Source organism: Urocampus carinirostris, chromosome 6, assembly GCF_059441175.1.
Source record: "Urocampus carinirostris isolate Australia breed hairy pipefish chromosome 6, RoL_Ucar_1.0, whole genome shotgun sequence".
Taxonomy (NCBI): Eukaryota; Metazoa; Chordata; class Actinopteri; order Syngnathiformes; family Syngnathidae; genus Urocampus; species Urocampus carinirostris.
Genome location: NC_142354.1, coordinates 1928361 through 1943827, shown reverse-complemented (window position 1 = coordinate 1943827; position 15467 = coordinate 1928361). Strand labels below are relative to the sequence as shown.

General features: G+C 40.1%; 2 protein-coding genes and 1 pseudogene across 8 annotated transcripts in view; 2 read left to right on the top strand and 1 right to left on the bottom strand.

Moving 5' to 3' along the window:
* The window catches only part of ccndbp1 (cyclin D-type binding-protein 1), a 121455-nt gene extending 106045 nt beyond the window's left edge, over positions 1-15410 (top strand). For 3 of the 7 annotated variants that reach the window (XM_088337441.1, XM_088337440.1, XM_088337442.1), the window contains 4 exons: positions 2388-2448; positions 6217-6263; positions 6995-7090; positions 7166-8033. In XM_088337441.1, the coding sequence (XP_088193567.1) occupies positions 2388-2448; positions 6217-6263; positions 6995-7090; positions 7166-7436 (475 nt within the window). In that variant the 3' untranslated portion in view covers positions 7437-8033. Of the gene's footprint in view, positions 1-2387; positions 2449-6216; positions 6264-6994; positions 7091-7165; positions 8034-15216 lie in introns of those variants that run through there. The other 4 variants (XM_088337443.1, XM_088337444.1, XM_088337447.1 and 1 more) reach the window with 4 other exon arrangements.
* Positions 234-375, bottom strand: LOC148363522 (U2 spliceosomal RNA; annotated as a pseudogene).
* The window catches only part of tgm8 (transglutaminase 8), an 85636-nt gene continuing 76393 nt past the window's right edge, over positions 6225-15467 (top strand). Inside the window, exon 1 of the mRNA XM_088337438.1 lies at positions 6225-6263. The gene's annotated coding sequence lies outside the window, so the exon portion shown is untranslated. The remainder of the gene's footprint in view (positions 6264-15467) is intronic.

Below are 15467 nucleotides of genomic sequence, written 5' to 3'. Positions count from 1 at the left end.
AAGCTAAGGTCATAGCCCTAAAGCCATGCTGCGATTGTTACTCCATAGATAATACACAGTCCTGGAGGGGGTTTTTGGGGTTTTTAAGGGTTATTGTTCTATCTTCGTTATTCATTATCCATTATCCGTTATCGGTCAGTTCATTATACGCTACAAAGCCTAGGAGCCGGGACACTTACTCTCAGCCAAAAGGCCAAGCTAAGGTCCTAGCCCTAAAGCCTTGTTGCGATCATTGCGAATGCACCGTTCCCGGAGGTACTGCAATACCTGGCCGATGCGTGGAGTGGACAGCGCAAGCTCTTATTCCATCTCCGGAATGCAAAAATCAAAAGGCCAAAAAAAAGCATTACGAACCTTAGATGCATCAGGAAAAATAACCTGGATCGCGGCGGGTAGTGAATTAGGTTTTATTTCATATTGACGCTATTTTTAGTCACTGTGCTGAATTGTTGATGTAACTGCCGGGCCGTCAGAATATTGTCAGACATGAAATCGTTCCGTGGTACAGAAAAGTTTGGAGAACACTAAAATACAGTATTTCACGGTAGACTCGCAACGTCTTTAAAGATTCTGAACTGAATGAAGAGAAATGCATTGTGGGAAATAATTAGGCATTCTGAAATATATAAATTAACATGTTCGCATATATTGAAATTGTTTGTCTATCACGGTGCTTAGTTTGAGTGCTTAGTTTGAGCTGAGAAAAGTGGAACAACATTTTATATCAATTTTTTTAATCACTTTCTGTTTTCTCTATTCTCTAACATTCGGATCTGGTAACGTGACTAAAATGAGTGTGATAGTGAGATGAGACCTGACGCTTTTTGATTTGTCTTCTTTATCCATAGTGGTTTAGTCGAAAGGATCTGGTGCGCCCCTTGCTGTGGGCTGGGTTAGATTTTCATTGCATCTAATGTTTTTTATTTATTAACTTTGTGTAATGTTTTGCAATTGTGAAAAATTATCCATGTCCCGAGCAGCCCTTGTGGGTAATATTTTGTGCTCTTGCCATTGCTATATGGTTCGATTCTTGTTGGTACCATATTTATGCAACCAAGGTCGGTAATAAAATGTATCGACTGATAAATAATTTCACAGATATGGTAAGGCATTTCTAATTTTGCCTGCATATAAGGCACACCGTAATTATGTTTCGCGTTGTAATCCGTCCGTTTTGCTTCATAATGCCCTTTTACAAGTAAACAAACTTGTAAGGTTTTTTTTTTCCAGATGGCCGTGTACTCTAACCGTTCAATTTGACACCACTCTCGACCAATTGCAAGCTTCTTCTTTCTGCCTTCAATGGCCAACAAGGGCCTATATTGAATCAAAGGACATGCATTGCTTTGGCTCCAAATAACTTCAGCCACTAGTTGTCGATTCAGATATGATTAACACCATGGTTATCCGTTGAAATTCTAAAATAACAATTTACAAAGTGTATTCAAATTAGACCTCAAAATAAAAGTGAAGAGAAGAACACACTCATGATCCAGTTTTATAGAATAGAATAGAATATACCTTTATTGTCATTGTTACAAATGGGCTAACATATTGTGACAACGAAATTGGGCAGAAAAAAAGAACACTTAAAGTAAAAAGATTTACTGGAGAGACACAAGCCGCTGCGTATAGTCGCGCCGCCATGTTGAAAAAAAAAAAATGGACAATTGTCATGCTCAAGTGTGCACGATCAGCAATGGAGACGTTGAAAGAGAACTCAACAATTTTCAATTCCTAAAAATCACAATGTCTAAAAAAATGGGCAAGGTCATATACACTGTTGAAGAGGTTTTAGGGTTGTCCTTTTATAGAGTCATTTTGGGGTTTTGAAAAAGTCACGAAAGCTTTTTAGATTGTGATCAACTTTGACCAGTGACCAGGTAATGCTTCATGCTATTGTCCCAGCTGTTTACCAGATAAGATGCCCATGTTACACTCATCCACAGGTATGTAATTGCATAAATAAAATTCAATAAAAACCTTCTATTTCTGCGTGTTCCAACTTACGTTACTCAATGTTTGTACTTGCATTGATTATTTCAGTTGGGGGTAAAACTTATTGTTACCTTTCAAAAGAGACCGAAACTGTCCAGATCCTCCAAATGGTTCAACAGCAGCATTCAATGTACTTTGGGTATGTCTTGGATTTTAGGGTAAATTTGCAGAATTTTTAAGGGGTTTACACTTTTGTGATGTAGAGATTTGCTTAATGTTGTCACCATCTTTTGCAAATATGAAACTGGTTAGTTGAGTGGCATGTGTGGAAAGTAACAGTTTCACCTTTATCCTGAGGCCGTAAACCAACAAAAATAAAATGCTACATTAAAAGAAAAAAAAAGGAAGAAAAAAATAACATTTCTTATCTTGTTTCTCTGTCTTATTAGAGTTGATGACCTGGCTTTGTGTCTCTACCCACCTGTAGACTACAGCAGTGCTGACAATTACGTGAGTCTACAACCTTCTAAAAAAAAAAACACACAAACAAGTTGTAGTTCATGGACCCCTTAACCACCTGGGTCGTCAGGGCACCACTTCCTGTGGTGTGTCTTGGTCAAGTATAGCCTGGCGCTGCCCCTCGCTCCCCAGGCTGTATTTTGTTAGGGTATGCTCTCCTACATGAAACCAACACTGTTGTTGTCAAAGCCTATGGTACGCATTTGAGAAAACTGATACAAGATGCCATATTAATGGACATTGTTTTGACAATGACAAAGTGGGGAAAAAAGCTTTATTCCATTCCAAAATTTTGAGTAGGTCTGTTATGTTCACTTTCCAACACACAATGTGTACACATCATTTACTTCATGGTTTACAAATCCCTTTACCGCCAGGGTCATAAGAGCATGTACAGACTAGCGGTGTTCATCCCTCTCCAGGCCATTTTTTCTTTGGGTAGGAATTGTACAGATTTCCATATTTACAGTAGCAGAAGCCTCCTCATCTAATGCAGCTACTTCATCATCTGGTCGGTGTTTTTTGTGTAAAGCGGCATTTAGCTTTACAGAGATGGGCTGTTTAAACAGGATCTTATGTAATTTCGCTGATAACCAGTTACAGTAGTTAGAATGATCCTTATATATCCATTCCTAAAGACCATGAAAACAAAAGTGCATGAATGCAACAGATGAGTACTAGGCAGAACAGTGCGTTCACTTCTCCCTTGAGCGTAGGTAATTTAAAATACACAACGAGACACTCGTCCTTCAGCCTACATATGTGGGACATCTCATATTTTGTATGGTTGGTTGGATCCCTTAACCACTAGTGTTTTAGGGGCACCATTTTCTGTGGTGTGTCTTGAGTAGTACACCTTGGTGGCACCCATCCCTAAACTGTTTTATTGTTTAAGAGGATTGACATGCGCCAAAATTTTCAAAGAGCCAAAGCAAAACTGACAAGTTTCCACTTGCTATCAAAACGTCATTGAACAGCTCAACTTAAAAAAATATGAGCATGATTGATTACGCTAACAAATAGACTCACCAAAAGAAAACACGCATACAAATATACCTACACACACAGTAACAAACCAGGGTTTTTCAAACACTACTTCAGCATTTCCAAATTTTAAAATCAATGTAAAAATTGGATGTTTATTTTCAAGAGCTTTGTCTTTCAGCTCGTTCTTTTCAGTCGAGCTCCCATTCTCACGTATATGATTTAGCAGTGTCTTCAGACGTGCGCTGGCCCTTCCGCTTTCATCGGCCGTCGGGACCCTTTGTCATGCAATGTCGCACCCGGTCCGGGGATGGGTCGCATCTAGCTGTTGGTTTAGAAATCGTGCGGACCGGGGGAGATCTGACTGTTTAATTTACTCATTCAGTGCCATAACAGTAATACGTTTTCAGAAGCATTGACCGTGAGTGCCAAAATGTACAAATATTTATATATTTTAATTCTAAAGGTTTTGGCGCTGCTAATCAGTAAGTATTAAGCCTCTGGAAACTTTTTCAGTATGATAAATCACCACTAGATGGCTAGGGTGCCTTTGAGCAAATCATTGTCAACACACTTAGTGCCTTATTTTGTTTCCTGTGTTCACCTATAACACGGTATGGCAGTGTTCAGGTGGCCCATATGCTGTGTACGAGCGCAGTATGGTGAGAAAAAAAAACAAAAATATAAGTACAGACAGTTTAACAACAAAAAGCTTTTATTCTCTTTTTAAAAAAGATAACAAAAGTCCTTTGTTTTCCATAGAACAGAGCGGTGATGACCCAAATTGTGTGATCACGACACCTGAAAAATATCGGGCTGAAAAATGTCTGCATAAGTGCTCTTGCAATAAAATGTTATCTTGGGCATTATTTTGATATCGGCGGTATTTCTGGATTTTTCTTTTTAGTTTTTCTCTCACAGTGGACATGCACCTATAATGAAAACTGCAGAGCCCTCCATGATTTTTAAGTGGGAGAAATGGCAAAATAGCCGGGTGTTCAAATACTTATTTTTTTCACTTGTATATATAAAAATACACCTATGTGCAAGTTCTAAAATGCATCCATTCACAAAAAGCTATTATTTTCAGAAGTTTTCTCAGAAACGAGTATTTTCAAGGCACTTAGCAATGTTTCTTCTCTCTGTTTGGAAATTTCGGAATTTCGGCTCGTTAAGCAATTTGCATACTCGGCAGCCGATCAGAAGATTGCATCAAATAACTTCGTGCCTCCGGACTTTCCCGAGCATTTTAAGGTCGTGCGTTTGCATATAATTTTCCAAAGTAGACGCACAGAGAACACAAGAAAAATGAATCATGGTTAGGAATCAAGCCAAAACCTCAGCCCCAGAAGAAGAAAGACACAAAAGAAGCAAAATTGATGACGCTACAAAACATAAACGTACATTAAAACCATTGTGGAAAGAGGAGTTCACGTGGCTTGTAGCAGACGATGCAACGCAAACATTGCATGAATGAAGAAGAGTAAATAGAGGCACATACTGATGGCAGGTGGAAAACGGCAATGTCATATACATGCAATGAATGTTATAAGTAGATTTATAATAAACTTAATTTTAAAGTGTTGTTCTGTTATATATTCTGATTATCAATCCATAATACTTTGCAACAATGTTTTTGCTTTTTTTTGCGATTAGTCGTCTTATTGTGTTTCAAGTTGTGATAAATAGGGCAGGCAACTTTATGGCTGGGCAGACAACTTTTCAGAGTTTTTGTCATGAGTTTCAGACACTGGCCCTATGCCTATACAGTATAACTGGTTGGTTGCTTCCCTTAACCTCTGTGGTTGTAGAGGCACCGTTTCCTGTGGTGTGTCTTGGTCAAATACAGCCTGGTGCTGCCCATCCCTCTGCGGGCCAACATATGTTTCCACCTGGTCTATTTCCACCTTTTGCGTGTAAGGTGAATGTGCTGACCACTGCACTACCGAAAACATGCCTAAATGGCGACCGATTCTGGAGGTTTTACAGAGAAGTGATTCAGACACGAGTTTGCAGATTTTGTCCACAGCTGTCAATCTCAAGTAATTAGCTCAGCAGTCAATGTTTATTAAATTTCCATTACCATATCAACTGAAGTTCGCCAAAATAATTTCAAAACAAAAATTAATTTACTTTACTGACAAAAATTTAGAAGCCCGTACTATCATAACAGCCATCACACTTGCTGCTGCATGTGACCGATAGCGAGCTCTCCCATCTCTTGCACACCTTACAAAGTGACAGAGAGACCCAGTATTGTTAGTTGAGGTAGACCGATTGGGCTGGCTGAGTATCGTCACCGATATTTGGAACTTGACTGGTATTGTTATCTGCATTTTTATTTTTTCAACGCAAGATTTTTGAGGCTCGAATTCAGCCAAGCCTCATTCTCTCTTTCCCTTTTCCCTCCCTCTATCTCTGACACTACCCACCCAGCCTACTCGACAAAAGCACGATTTAAAACTGCAATGATAAATTAGAATGAAAAGGAGTTTTGTTTGCCAAGTTGCTGGTTCATAGGGGCCTCCCTTTGGAACCCAGCCTGGGGATGGGGCTTCCAAGGCGAGATTCTGGTGCCCTGACCTCCACCCTATGGGTAAGATCGGGCACAGCTGAAACAGGGAAAGTAGGTCCATCTTCCCGTTGCTCACTACCTGTGGGATTGGCCAAATTGGTCGGATGTCGACTGAGGTCATAGGCAGTCCGATACCTGTTTGCAGAAAACCTGGTCTTGGAACATGGCAGAATTTTAATCTATTTTTCCCTACTCGGCAGGTCTCTAAACTAGCAGCACATGTGAAGAAAGTTCTTGCAATTATCAGGTGAGCATCACTTTCTGCTCACTACTTTCTTTCAGAACTGCGCTAATAATGCAATATGAAAAAACGAGCTGACTTTACAACCCCTAGCAAAAAGTATGGAATTACCAATCTTGGGCAAGCCCTCACTCAGACATTTTATTCTGTAGGAAAAACTCAGATCACTAACATGATACAATCGTAAGGTCATTCCAAAGTGCAACATATTGGCATTCAGAAACATTAAAATAAATAAATAAAAAAAACTTGAAATAGTCAGTAAATGTTAATTTTATAGAGCAAGTGCAGGGAAATAAAAATGGAATCACTTAATTCTGAGTAAAGAAATTGGAATCAGTGCATTTTGAGTAGAACATGAGTACACACCCAGTCAATCTCCTTTCAAGTCAAGTCAAGTCAAGTCAAATTTATTTATATAGCCCTTAATCACAAAAATGTCTCAAAGGACTGCACAGGATTACAGTTACAACATTACACAATTACCTCATCTTAAACCAGCAAACCAGCATGCGGGCAAGGAAAAACTCAAAAACCTCAGTGTGAGGAGAAAAGAGAAACCTTGAGAAAGGACCTCACATGTGGTAATCCCCCTTCCAGGATTGAACAGGGTGAATTACAATTAGCATTACTGTATTCAGAATAGTAAACACTAGGTAAAATGTTGAAAATGTCCGGAAAGAGCATGACATCAACGACGACGCCAGCTGGTAAATGCAGGGGTTGACATGCTGCAGGTCAGACCCCGGTCCGTTGACCCATCCCAGATCATCCTTCTCCTTCGTATCAGCCAGGCAGGCCTCAGAAAAAGACAGGACAAAACAGAATACAAGGTGGGCATCAATCATATGCTTTGGAATAGAAGTGTGTCTTAAGCCTCAATTTAAAAACTTCCGTTGAGGTTGCAGATCTTATCTCCAGAGGCAGGGCGTTCCACAACACCGGGGCCCGGATGGAGAACGCTCTCGAGCCCGCAGACTTCTTCGTCTTTGGTCAGCTGTTAAAAACAGTGCCGTTATCACACCTTGGAGGGCTCCTGGACTAAGTGGATCGGCAAGAATCATGTCTCCAACAAGAGAGATGTCTCTTGAGACAAAAGACAGGATCATCAAACTTCTTGAAGAAGGTAACTACTCGTATGGTTGCCAAAGATGTGGGCTGTTCAGTCAACTGTATTGAAGATTTGGACCAACTACGAACAGCATTGGAAAGTTCTCAAAGTCGAGCATATTGGTTGGACAAGGAAGACATTTAGCCAACCAGACAAACAACTCACCCATATGTCTTGAAAACAGAAAAGTCACAACAAGACAAATGAAGAGGAAATGGGAGAAAGTTGTGACAGAACCGTGCAAAAACACCTAAAGGAAATGGGATTTTCATATAAGAAAGCAAAAAGGAAACCATCGTTGACGCTTCAACGCAAAAGTTCAAGACTGATGATTCCATACTTTTTGCTAGGGGTTGTTGTATAGATTTCAGTATTAACTCAAAAACATATCCAAGAGAGGGACTTATCCAACGCCCCAAATTTCACAATTATTTGTATGAGACTTCACTACTTAAAACGTGGCATTCTGATTCGTGTGGGTGATATTAAGATTAAACAACAAAACCTATCTAGTTTTAGGCCATGTTGGCCATTTGCCCACCAGCTTTCTACGAATAATGACATAGAATTTGGCCAGTTCACCTTCCTTCTAGAGCACAGCCGTGATTTGTTGTCGCCATTTTCACAAGGGCTGCAACGTCTGGTCAACAGTGTCAAGGAAGAAAAAAAAATATATATATATATAAATATATATATACTGGACTGTCTCAGAAAATTAGAATATTGTGATAAAGTTCTTTATTTTCTGTAATGCAATTAAAAAAACAAAAATGTCATACATTCTGGATTCATTACACATCAACTGAACTATTTCAAGCCTTTTATTATTTGAATATTGCTGATTTTGGCTTACAGCTGAAAAAAACTCAAAAATCCTATCTCAAAATATTAGAATACTTCCTCAGACCAAGTAAAAAAATAATTTTATAACAGCAAAAGTAAATCAAACATTTGAAAATGTCCATTGATGCACTCAGTACTTGGTTGGGAATCCTTTTGCACGGATTACTGCATCAATCCGGCGTGGCATGGAGGCAATCAGCCTGTGGCATTGCTGAGGTGTTATTGATGCCCAGGATGCTTCGATAGCGGCCTTCAGCTCATTTGCATTTGTAGGTCTGGTGTCTTTCATCTTCTTCTTAACTATACCCCACAAATTCTCGATGGGGTTCAGGTCAGGGGAATTAGCAGGCCAATCAAGGACAGTGATGCCATGGTCAGTGCACCAGTTACTGGTGGTTTTGGCACTGTGGGCAGGTGCCAGATCATGCTGGAAAATGAAATACTCATCTCCATAGAGCTTTTCAGCAGATGGAAGCATGTAGTGCTCCAAATTCTCTTGGTACACAGTTGCATTTACTCTGGACTTGATGAAACACAGTGGACCAACACCAGCAGCTGACATGGCTCCCCAAACCATTGCTGACTGTGGGAACTTCACACTGGATTTCAAGCAACTTGGATTTTGCTCTTCTCCAGCCTTTCTCCAGACTCTGGCGCCTTGACTTCCAAATGAAATGCAAAACTTGCTTTCGTCTGAAAAGAGGACTTTGGACCACTCTGCAACTGTCCAGTGCTTCTTCTCCATAGCCCAAGTCAGACGCTTCTTCCGTTGTCTTGAGTTCAGAAGTGGCTTGACCATGGGAATACGGCTATTGTAGCCCATTTCCCGGACACGTCTGTGAACTGTGGCTTTTGATACCTGGACTCCAGCTTCAGCCCACCGTCTTTGAAGCTCCCTCAAATTCTGGAAGCGGCTCTTCTTCACAATTTTGTTAAGGCTGCGGTCATCTCTCTTGGTTGTGCAGCGTTTCCGGCCACATTTTTCCCTTTCAACAGACTTTTTGTGGATATGCTTTGAAACTGCACTCTGTGAACAGCCTGCTCTTTGAGAAATTTCTTTTTGTGTCTTACCCTCCTGATGGAGGGTATCAATGATGGTCCTCTGGACAGCAGTCAGATCAGCAGTCTTCCCCATACTTGTGATTTAGTTTACTGAACCAAGCTGAGTGTTTTTAAGACTCAGGAAACCCTTGCAAGGTGTTTCGAGTTAATTAGATGAATCAGGTGATTAGTTGAATAGCCTACTTGTATACTTTTTCATGATATTCTAATATTTTGAGATAGGATTTTTGAGTTTTCTTAAGCTGTAAGCCAAATTCAGCAATATTCAAATAATAAAAGGCTTGAAATAGTTCAGTTGATGTGTAATAAATCCAGAATGTATGACATTTTTGTTTTTTTAATTGCATTACAGAAAATAAAGAACTTTATCACAATATTCTAATTTTCTGAGACAGTCCAGTATATATATATATATATATATATATATATATATATATATATACCAGAGCCATATCCCCCTAGTGGGAGGTGGCTAGAGTCTTTTATGACTCTTTCTGGGAGATTGATACAGAGGAGGGGATTCCCAGCCCCCTCGCTCAACCCAACTGATGTCTTGGGAGTCATGAGGTGACCTAACCCCCCAATTCCAACCCCTAATGCTAAGCGCCAAGCAGGGAGGCAATGAGTGCCAATGTTGTAAGTCTTAGGTATGACTCGGCCGAGGCTTGAACCAGCAACCTTCCATTTTTGGGGCAGGCTGGATGACGATGAGGATGGTGTAGAGCCGAGAGGCAACCCGGACACTTACTGGTCGCAGCAGGATCGTATACAATAGTTGACAATGAATTTCATTGTAACATATTAAGGCCCAATTCCATTCCTCTCACTTGGCCCTGAGAAGCCTCTGGTGAGGTCCTTCCATAGGGAAGTCCCCTCGGTGAGTGGAGTGCAAAGTGAAGATTGTCCCCTAAGAAATTGGACGGGACTTGCGAGGTTCCACCCCAGTCCAGTATATGGCCGTAATATGAATTGGCTTTCGACCTCAGTGACGTATTGGCCTACGTCACATGTAATCAACTTGAGTCTCGACCTGTGGTGTGGCAGTTGGAGAGTCCGTATACGGTGTTCCCAGGTCCACCGTATACAGAATTGTCCACAGTTAATGTGGAATAAATTGCCCAAAAGCCATGTTTCAGGCTCTGGAAGTCAGACCCACATTTGCATCCTGTGCTTTTCTGCATTACTAATCAATAAACGTCTTTATTTTGAGTAACACCTTAGTGGTTTATTTCATAATGATGTGACATACTGTGTGTGAACTATGTGACTGTTGGACAGAAAACAACTACAAATCACTCTGGGTTAAATAATAGTTTACTTTCAGAAAAACAAAGTCACATTGGGCCGAAATACATAATAGTAAATAAGTAATGTGTCACAAAATGTAACAGAAATATACCATTACTTCCATAAAACTGAAAAACACAAACTGGAACTTCATTTAATTCTTAATAAAATGAAATTATTTCTTTTTATAAAACAAAGGGAAACATTGCAGAGATGTGACTGTTCTGGAAATTTGTCCACGAGCTTCCCAAAAAGGATCAGGAACCGCTCAGTTTTGGCCTCAGTTTCCTCGTGCCTTTTCTTCACTCTGGCAGACTCCTCTTTCAAAAAGTCAAGGAGTGTATCGTGCTTCCTTTTTTTTCTGGGTGATTTGGGGTTTGGCACTGGATTGGAAGATGCCAACGACGTGCCCGGTGGCGTGGATGGTGTGGTAGCTGGAATGGTGGCCAGCTCTTCCACGGGACATTTTACATTGGCCTTTAGGTTGGGTGGAAAAAACAAGAATTAATTAATGCTGGTGTATTGTACAAAAACAACTGTGTATAGGATGCTGAACAAGTTGATGTGAGACAGGAAATTATAGGATGTGTTCTGGATAATTATTTGATAAACAAACCTGACATGTTGTTCTTATGTCTGGAAGAGCCTTCTATTGGCCAGCATCACATATGCTTTAGAATTGTCTCCACATTTGGACAACATTTTGAGAAGGTAATAAGTTTATTTAATACGTGTTTACAGAGAAGGCAGTGGACTATTTGATAGTTATTAGTTTCATCTGTATTTCCACGTGAAATTCGGAGACATTACTCATGATGCATGATGAAAACTAATGCATACTGATCTCACATGAAAGAATTATATTGTAAATAGAACACGACACTCGAAATTGTGTGCAGTAAACAAGCGCATATATACAGAACGTTATTGTGACTATGCCGCTTTAGCGACTGGCCATGTAGATGTAAAAGCACGACTTGTTTAAGATAAAAACAGGGATAGGCTGTACCGTGATTTTCTGCAGTTATCCAACTCTACGGTTGAAGAGTTGTTTGCGGCTCCCTCGGTAAATTTGTGCAGTTTAAAGTAGCGATTTTGCGATGTTCATGTTTTAACGCGAAAATACGATTTTCTGTTACATTTACGTTTAACTAAGATATCTCAATATATTTCGTTGCAAATACATACGTAGTTGTGGAAAACTACCGTATTTTCCGCACTATAAGGCGCACCGGGTTATAGGGCTCACCCCGAAAAAATAGTTTTTGGTCCTATATTTGACATACATAAGACGCACCGTATTATAAGGCGCTACAATGGGAATGTCGACAAAACAGTCAGATAGTTCAGTCAAACTTATTACCCCCTTAACATTCCCAAAGCTTGCAAAGATGCATGCGGTGTCCGTACGATGTCACTCAAATGCATCGTTCCATCATTCGGAAGGTTTAAGTCTTGGGATTCAAGAAATGCCAACCCTTCCTTAGTTTCTATTTTCGCTCGCAACTTTACTGTGCATATGACAATAAACACTTGGAATTGAGTTTAATTTAAAAATAGACACTCTCCATTCCATCCATTATCTGCACCGCTTATCACAGAAACATCGAGTTCAGTCTGAAACAAGATACAGGGAAAATATATAGCCGAAGTAGCTCACCGAAGTCGTTGTGTTCAATAATAATGTGCAGCCATGGTCCTCTTATATCCGTGAGTTTAGTAAATCCAGGAGAATAAAATATTTACAAATTGGTAAAAAAATGCTTTCTGTATGCCGTCAGCCACGAGCTATACGCACTCATCTTTTTCGGCCAATTGCAGGCTTTGTTTTGCCGTTCAAGCCAATGCCAGCCTGTAAATGATAAAAAGGATCCTCCCCTTGACCTCCGAATAACTTTAGCCAATAGTGATCGATTCAAATGATGATTGACACATTGGTTAGCCAATGAAACGCCGGTAAATAAATCCCACTATACACCGCGGACTACTTGGCGTTCGGGGGAAAATCTAGTCGGCGGCTGCAAGTTAGTTGGAAGACTTTGCGATTTAATATTGATCCATAAATAAGGCGCACTGTATTATAAGGCGCATGGTCAGCTTTTGAAAAAAATGAAGACTTTTAGGTGCGCCTTTTAGTGCGGAAAATACGGTACTTACATTTGTGCGGTTCCTTTCCAGCCATGTTTGTTGATAGAGAATTCACAAAGCCTTCTGGGTAGTCACTTCGTTCCAAGTGAGGTACCGACCTCCCTCGATCTGAAGTGGTTATGTCATGGGTTGAGGGCACTTCTCCCTCGGTCTTGAGAGTATTGGGACACATCCCATTTTCACGTGAACGCGCAAAACCGAGTGACTAGGGCAAAAAGCGAGTGAAAGTGAGAAGAATGGGACGCAGCTTAAGAGTTATCATAAAGAACATGCTTACCAAATATTCAGCTTCACTGCAAATCACTAAATCCTATCAAATTATCATCCTTGGTGTCACTTTTAGAATAGAATATACCTTCTTTTTTTTTTTAATACCAATTTCGTTGTCACAATATGTTAACCCATTTTGTAACAATGACAATAAAGGTATATTCTATTCTTCTATTCTATTCTTTTACTGGTTAACAACTCCCAGTAAGTCCTGGAGGTAGACTATGCGCCGGCTTCCTCCTTCTGCTTTTATGACATCACAGGCATAGCGGTCCTTCTTGCGGTTTAGTGTGAAAATAACATGAGTGATATAAAGTCTGCCTACAATCCCAATCTAAGTCGTACCCAAAGTGAGTTGAATGCTGTTTTTTGAACCATTTAAAACATATAGATGGTTTTGGTCTTTTTTGAAAGATAACACGGAGAGTTTTTTTTCCCAAACTGAAATAATCAGTGCAAGTGCTACTAATATTGCGTAATCTGAGTTGGAACACGTATAAATAGGAATTTTTAGTCTCGCCTGAATTTTATATAATTAAATGCCTGAAGATGAGTGTAGCATGGGGATCTCTTCTGAAAAACAGGTGATACAATGGCTCGAAGCCACAACATGAAAAACTAAACATTGTAATCTACACATTTTTCCAAGGGTAGGTTTAGGCCAGGGCTGTCCAGACTTTTCAGAAAGTGGGCCAGATTCGGTAAGCTGAAAAGGTGTGAGGGCTGGCTATTTTGCCTGGCATTCTTTAAACAGTCGGATAAATTCACCCTCCATGAAAGGTTTGCACTGCTTGGTGATCATGGTTGCAAGCTTGTATGTCATCTTTGTAGAAATTACATTTGACCCGCAGTGTCCTGTGAAAAAGCGCTGCTGTGCCTTTAAAACAGCTTCCAGTTCATCTTTTCACACCATTCATTTCCAATTAACTCTTTGTAGTCAGCTTGTTTTGTCTGGAGATGTCTTGTCATATTATATTATTTGAAAAGGGCTATACAAATAAACATGACTTGACTTGACTTAAAACCACCACAGTACTTGGCAAATTAGGCAAACACAGTTGTGTTGAATTTCTGTGCGAAATAATCAGGAAGCGGCGGCCCTTACAGTCAACTTTCCTTTTTTTATTTGCAGTCCCCATGTTGTAAATGAGTTGGGTAAAATTCCTACAGAAAGCTAAGGGCAAGGTGGGCAAAGGTTTACTTCCAAAGAAAATTTACTTTATACTCCGGTCAACATTACTGGCGGGCAACATATTATTCATTTTATGACCAAGGCTGTGGGCCAGTGAAAATTTGATCACTGGCTGTGACTGGCCCCAGCAGGAGGTTGGACATGCCTGGTCCAAGCGTTTCCAAAAGCGGCCAAATGGAGACGACCAGTTTACAGCACTATTTTTTTTAAACTTTGTAATTTACTTTGGCCAGTATTTAGACATCTTGAAAGAGTTGTAAATGTTTGACTTCCCAATCAATGTTTGTGAACATTTGCATGTAATAGTGGCATGTGAAAATGAATCACAAGTGGAGTTACGCATATTTTTTGTGAGGTCTAATTTTGGGGTCTAATTTGGATACACAGTGAATATCTGCCCATCATTCTTTTCAGATTTTATTATCTAACCAATGGGTCAATCATCATTTGATTCGGTTACTCCTGGCTGAAGATATTTGAAGCCGAAGTAGGTAATGACGTTTCTGTCAATACAGGCCCTCATAGGTTGTCACGGGCTAAAGACCGTGAAAAAAATCTTGCGATTGGCTGAGAGTGGTGTCATTTAAATGTCAAAGGCTAACTGACTATATTGGAAATCATCTGACAAGTCCGTTTATTTTTAAAGGGGAGTTATGTAGCGAAACAAACTGATTACAGATTAAAATGATTTCCCTGCAGTGTGAAAGAAGCTTAAATGTTTCGAGTCGCCTGACCTGGGAAATATTTTGCAACATATTTGCAAAATTGTGGGGAGGATCACTACACGGCCTGAGCCCAATTGAAAAAAATAATAATTCTGTTTTTGAACACAAGCAAGAATTCAGGTGTGACCTGGCTGGAAATCAATGGGAAGCATGGTCTGTGGGTGTATCAGATCAAGCATAATTGCAGAGAAAGCTACATTTTGAACTGTGTTTAAGAATGTTGTAGGCGTCTAGGATGGTGCCAGAAGTTTTCATTACAAACCGCCTTGACAAAATTCCACCCTAACATTGTTACACTAAGCCAATCCCTGTCCCCTCAAGCAGGTCAAGTCACATCTGTGAAGAAGCCGACCTGGCCTGGATTCAGTTCCTGGGAGGAGCCATGGACCACAACCTGCATAAAGCCAAAAGTCTTTTTGTGCTGGCTGGTGTTCCTGTTTAAGCATGTGTCTTTTGTGTTTGGTTTGCTTGACTAATTTCAGTATTTATTTACAAAATGGGAGTTGAGAACGACATTGTGCATTACTGTCTTTTTCGCGTATGACATCTTCAAGCCTAAATTTTTCTGCCTA